At 58.4% G+C, this 5,547-nt stretch overlaps 1 protein-coding gene across 1 annotated transcript in view; it reads left to right on the top strand.

The window, feature by feature from the left end:
• Window positions 1–82: 82 nt before the first annotated feature.
• The window catches only part of LOC104285991 (fibrillin-3-like), a gene marked incomplete at its 5' end in the record, with an annotated part of 13,050 nt that continues 7,585 nt past the window's right edge, over window positions 83–5,547 (top strand). Inside the window, 11 exons of the mRNA XM_009884520.1 lie at window positions 83–289; window positions 553–678; window positions 1,305–1,424; window positions 1,795–1,920; window positions 2,007–2,159; window positions 2,625–2,690; window positions 2,971–3,096; window positions 3,339–3,458; window positions 3,915–4,037; window positions 4,328–4,459; window positions 5,083–5,225. Of these exons, the coding sequence (XP_009882822.1) occupies window positions 83–289; window positions 553–678; window positions 1,305–1,424; window positions 1,795–1,920; window positions 2,007–2,159; window positions 2,625–2,690; window positions 2,971–3,096; window positions 3,339–3,458; window positions 3,915–4,037; window positions 4,328–4,459; window positions 5,083–5,225 (1,442 nt within the window). The remainder of the gene's footprint in view (window positions 290–552; window positions 679–1,304; window positions 1,425–1,794; window positions 1,921–2,006; window positions 2,160–2,624; window positions 2,691–2,970; window positions 3,097–3,338; window positions 3,459–3,914; window positions 4,038–4,327; window positions 4,460–5,082; window positions 5,226–5,547) is intronic.

The following is a 5,547-nucleotide window of genomic DNA, read 5'->3' on the forward strand; positions in this document are numbered from 1 at the left end:
CAGTTCCCTGTCCTTGAACTGGGGAGAACCGGAGAGACACTGTCTCAGATCCTGACCTTGTATCTCCACTCTCTCTGGCCAGACACCCGCCAAGGATTCTGCTTCACTGAAGTACTGCAAACCATGTGCCAGATGTCCTCCACCAACCGCAACCTGGTCACCAAATCTGAGTGCTGCTGCAACAGTGGGCGCAGCTGGGGTCCCCAGTGCGAGCTCTGTCCCCTTCCCGGTACTGCCCAGTACAAGAAGATGTGTCCTCATGGGCCAGGGTACTCCACTGACGGGAGAGGTGAGCTGGGACCCAAATCACCTTCAACACAGAGGGGAGAAAGCAGAGCCGTGGGTACAGGCAGAATTCCCCTGGGAGCTGGCTGGGGTGGACCTACGCGGTGCCTGGAGGAGACAAGAAGCCTCTGCGACGTTATTTTACAACTCCCTAAATGTCTCTGGCATCCCAGGGAGAGTCTGAGCTGCCCTGGCACAGTGCTGGCAGAGGAGCGCGGGGACAGAAGCGGCGTTGGCACTTAACAGGTCCTTCTCTCCCTCCCGCAGACATCGACGAGTGCAAGGTGCTGCCCAACCTCTGCAAGAACGGACAGTGCATCAACAGCATCGGCTCCTTCCAGTGTCTGTGCCAAGAGGGGTATGACCGGACCCCTGATGGGAAGAACTGTGTAGGTGAGTGTCTGGGCAGCGGGCTGGACCTTCCCAGTGAGCTGAGCTGTCTGCTGGTGTGGTTGGCACTGTGCAGTGCGATGAGACCTGGTCCCCAGGCTGGTACCATCAGAGGCAACTGGGCAGTGAACTCTCCAGAACCACTCACAAGACCCCAAGTCCTCTGGAACCAAAGCCTGGTCACTTGACTGCCCATGAAAAGCTGGACTGGGCCCCAGTATGCCCTCATCTCCCTTCCAGCAACGCAGGGAACAGTCAAACCAGTCCCTTTCTGTGTGCTGAGACGTGCAGGCAGCGAGGAGAAATGTCCTGTCCATACCCCTAAAGCGTGGAGAGTTGTACCAGGGGTGCCTCGGGAACCACCCTGCGGGCAGGGGCCGTGGGGGCAGACGGGCACGTTGTGCCCTGGTGACTTGTGGCCACCGCTCCGCCTCCTGCGGCAGCAAGTCCTGCAGGGCTGAGTCCACGTTCCCAGGGCACGCCAGGCAGAGCAGCCGGGAAAATGTCTTCTCTGCTTCCCTTGCGTCTTTTGGGCAAAGCAGGGCGCAGCTGCAGGTAGGGCCTGGGTGCACCCAAGTCCTCTGAGCCGAGCACAGATGCTGTCACTGGTTATTTCTCCTCCTTTGCAGACATCAACGAGTGCATGAGCTTGCCTGGGACCTGCTCCCCGGGCACCTGCCAGAACCTGGAGGGCTCCTTCCGCTGTATCTGCCCCCCCGGGTACGAGGTGCAGAACGACAACTGCATCGGTAATGTTGCCTCTCTGCCTCCTCCATTTCCAGCGCAGCATGCGGTCACCTCGGACTGTTCCCAGAACAACCATATTCTTCCTGAGCGGGCTGGGGCGTGCGTCACCACCCCCAGATATCTTCTTGAAAGCAATCGGACGCAGAGCAAGGCAAGGCCTGCTCCCATGGCGGAGGAGGCTCGGTGGTTTTGCTGTGCCTTGGCCTCTCCATTGTCCCCTTTGCCCTGCGGGTGGGTTGAGGGTTAGGGCCGAGGTGACGTCCTGCAGGCGGCGGAGCTCCCCAGACGTCACAACTTCAGCTGCTTTTAATGCAATGAGGAAAGGAGCGACCTTCGGCTGCTGTGTAAGTAGTATGTCCCTGCTGCTCCCAGATATCAACGAGTGCGAAGAGGAGCCCAACATCTGCCTCTTTGGGACGTGCACCAATACCCCTGGCAGCTTCCAGTGTGTCTGCCCTCCAGGCTTTGTGCTGTCTGACAACGGCCGACGGTGCTTCGGTGAGTGCAGCTCATCGGGGTGGGGAGGGGACCATCACCATCCCGGCTGTCTGCCATGACCTGTGCGTTCCCCCATCCTCCTACAGATACTCGCCAGAGCTTCTGCTTCACTCGCTTTGACAACGGGAAGTGCTCTGTCCCCAAAGCCTTCAACACCACCAAGGCTCGGTGCTGCTGCAGCAAGATGCCGGGAGAAGGTTGGGGAGATCCCTGCGAGCTGTGTCCGCAGGAAGGAAACGGTAGGTGCGCCGGGAGTGAGCTCCACGGGAGAGATGGCTGCCTGCGTCTCCGACACGTGCAGGGTGTGGGGAAGGTCAGGCAAGATAACCAACGATGCAAGCCGTCCACCAAAGCGAGCTCCTCCCTCTGGAGAGTACTGCCTTTGAAACCTAGTAGCCCTTACGGGACTGCAGTATTCCGTGGATCTCCAGCAACCACAGTCAGGCTCTTGGGAAATGGACTGCTCTTTCTGCTTTGGATCTGCTCTCGGTTCTCTGTGGGGCTTTAGATAAGGCAAAAGCATCTCAGTCCCTCCAGATCCAAGGCAAGCACAAGTGTTTTCCAACCAGCTGGGCTTTTGTGGCCTCTCATGGGCGGTGAGCTGTCAAGCTCTCAGCCGTGCCCTAGAAGCCTCCAAAAGGACATTTCAGCTTCTGTGAGTTGAAGCACTTGTAAACGTAACTCACTTTTCCGCTTTCTTGCAGTTGCCTTCCAGGAGCTGTGTCCATATGGCCATGGAGCCATCCCAGGCCCAGGCGACACCCGGGAAGGTAAGGTCTGATCTAGGGATGAGAAGAAATTCGTTTCGGGGGGCGGTTGCCTCGAAGCCACCAAACTTGGGCTCTCTGGAGAGCAGGGTTGAATCCCAGCGGCAGGAGGGGAGAGCTGTAGGACCGGGTTCCCTCCTCAGCTCACGGTCCCTGACTGCTCACCAAAGGTTCAGCCCCCAGCTCTGGAGAGAGCTGACTGCAGGGTCAGTCCTGAGAGGACAGCGATATGTCTCTGGCCATGTGCTCACACGAGGTTTCGTTGCTTTGGTTTCCCTTCTAGATGTTAATGAATGCTCAGAGAACCTGGGGGTCTGCATAAACGGAGCCTGCATCAACACTGATGGGTCCTTCCGCTGCGAGTGCCCCTTTGGGTACAACCTGGACTACACAGGAGTCAACTGTGTGGGTAAGGGTCTGCCTGGGGAGCGCCTGCTCCCTCCTGCTTCTGTCCTCCTCGTGTCAGAGGCTCTGAGCATGTGCTTGTGTGAGTGTGGAGAGAAGGAACCTGCTTCTCTCCTGCCCCTTTTGCTTTTTACCCCCGGCTCCTGGCTTTGCCGGGCTTGTTTGAATGCTCTGGCTGCAAGAAGAGACCAGCCTGCGCCTTTCCTACCTCACCCATCCACCTAACGTGGTCCCGCCTTCCTCCAGATACCGATGAGTGCTCCATTGGCAACCCCTGTGGGAACGGCACCTGCACCAACGTGGTGGGAGGCTTCGAGTGCGCCTGCGATGAGGGCTTTGAGCCAGGTCCCATGATGACATGCGAAGGTAACGCTGCTCTGGGGCAATCCCTCCACCCCCATCGCTTACTGGGTGACCACACTTGGGTCACTGCCTGGGTGAGCAGCAGTCAGGTCAGCCTCCAATGGACAGTAGAGATAATCTGGCTGGGACTCTTCTCCGTGTGAGTGTGTACATCAGCACTGGTCCCCTTTGGCTTCCTCTGAGGCTGGAGCCCAGGAGGAGACCTGGAGACCTGCCTAAAGGCAGGAGCTGCCTCACCAAGGAGCCAGGACCCTGTCCCCATCAAAGCTGTTGAGACACCAGGTGTCTGTCCCTCTGCCACTGAAGACCATGACAGGAAGCCTTGGCGGAGCAAAATTCTCAGGAGTTGAATGCAGGAGGAGGGAGGGAGTCTTTGTCCTGGGGAGGTCCACCACCTTTACTGCTCAGCTGACTGCTGAGAGCGCCCAGTCAAGCTCTCTCCTCTCTCCTGCCTCCCAGATATCAATGAGTGCGCGCTGAACCCCCTGCTCTGCGCCTTCCGCTGCATCAACACCTTTGGCTCCTACGAGTGCACCTGCCCATCTGGATACGCCCTCCGAGAAGACAGGAGAATGTGCAGAGGTAAAATCCCCTTTTGCACCCATCAGGGAGCTCCCGCACTCTCCCCGGGCCCCCACACTCAGCCGGTCTCGGGTGCCGTACCGAGGGAAGGCAGGATTTCAGAGCTGGTATCTCTGGGCTTGCGCCCACTCTCGCCTACCTTGGTGTCTGCGCTGTGTGCCAGCCAGCCCGCACCAAGGCGGTAGGGGCTGGGGGGGCAGCGCAGATGGGAGCGCTGGGTTCCTGGTTGCCCCCTCAAGTGCCGCAGAGCCGGCAGGTCGGATGTGGTCTCAGGAGGTTCTCGGTTGCAGATCTGGATGAGTGCGTGGAGGGACTGCACGACTGCGAGTCTCGAGGGATGCTGTGCAAGAATCTCATTGGCACCTTCATGTGCATCTGCCCGCCAGGAATGCAACGCAGACCCGATGGAGAGGGCTGCACAGGTACTAAGGACCAGTCTGGGAGGGGTTCCCGGTGGGGCTGGAGACCATCCTCTTCTAGGCATTGGCCGTGTAGCTTTATTTTACGTCCTTCTGTCAAACAGCTCCTCCCCAGGGTTTCCCATGCCTCAGAAATTCCTGTATGTCCTACTACACGCCTGCACAAACGAAACCTCTGTTCATCTCTGGCCCCACGGGTCTAACCCAGTTCTAGCGCAGGATGACGCAGCATTGTGCCATGTGTCCTTTCTGTCGAGTCTTTCCGTGTCTGTGTCAAGCTCCTTTGCACTGAGCCGTTTTTGGAAAGGCCAGTGCTGGACAGCCCGGACTCGCACGCTATTAGGCACAGCAGGAACGCAGAACGAGCCCAGCTCCACGCCAGCCCCAGCGGCTCGGGCACTTGTAGGTGGAAAATACGCAAACCCGGGAAGCCGGGTGCTCAGCCACCCTGCCTTGGGAGAGGTCCAGGGCAAGTGGATGTGTTTTTTGGCTGCCTAAGGATGTGGAAGTGGTCCTCAAGGACTATCTGAGGGTGCTTCAAACTGAGTGGTAGCGTTGGGGGCTCACGGAAAGCTAAAATTTATCCTGTGCCTGACAGCAGCTCTTCGTGGCTCCTTCCTCCCTAGATGAGAACGAGTGTCGCACCAAGCCTGGAATCTGCCCCAACGGCCGCTGCATCAACACGGTGGGAAGTTACCGCTGTGACTGCAACGAAGGTTTTGAAGTCAGTCCCTCTGGCACAGAGTGTATTGGTGAGTACCGAGTCCTGGTGGGTCTTGAGCAGTCTCTTTTTTGTAGCAGATGGTACTTTTCAGGTGTTTCAGGGTTTCTGAGGGGAAAGGTTGTTGGGGCATCACCTTTACCTTTATCCAAACCACACTACCCTCCTCACTGGAACTGGCACAGGCTGGACAGGCTGCTCGGTGATCCCTGGTGCTGACAAAATCACGGAATCCCAGACTGGTGGGAGTCAGAAGGGCCCTCTGAAGCTCCCCCAGTCCACCCCCACCAGAGCAGGGGCACCTCCAGCAGTGGCACAGGACGGCGTCCAGGCGGGTTTGGGATGGCTCCAGAGGGGGAGACTCCCCCAC

The sequence above is a fragment of the Charadrius vociferus genome, unplaced genomic scaffold, assembly GCF_000708025.1.
Source record: "Charadrius vociferus isolate BGI_N301 unplaced genomic scaffold, ASM70802v2 scaffold1125, whole genome shotgun sequence".
NCBI classification, from domain to species: Eukaryota; Metazoa; Chordata; class Aves; order Charadriiformes; family Charadriidae; genus Charadrius; species Charadrius vociferus.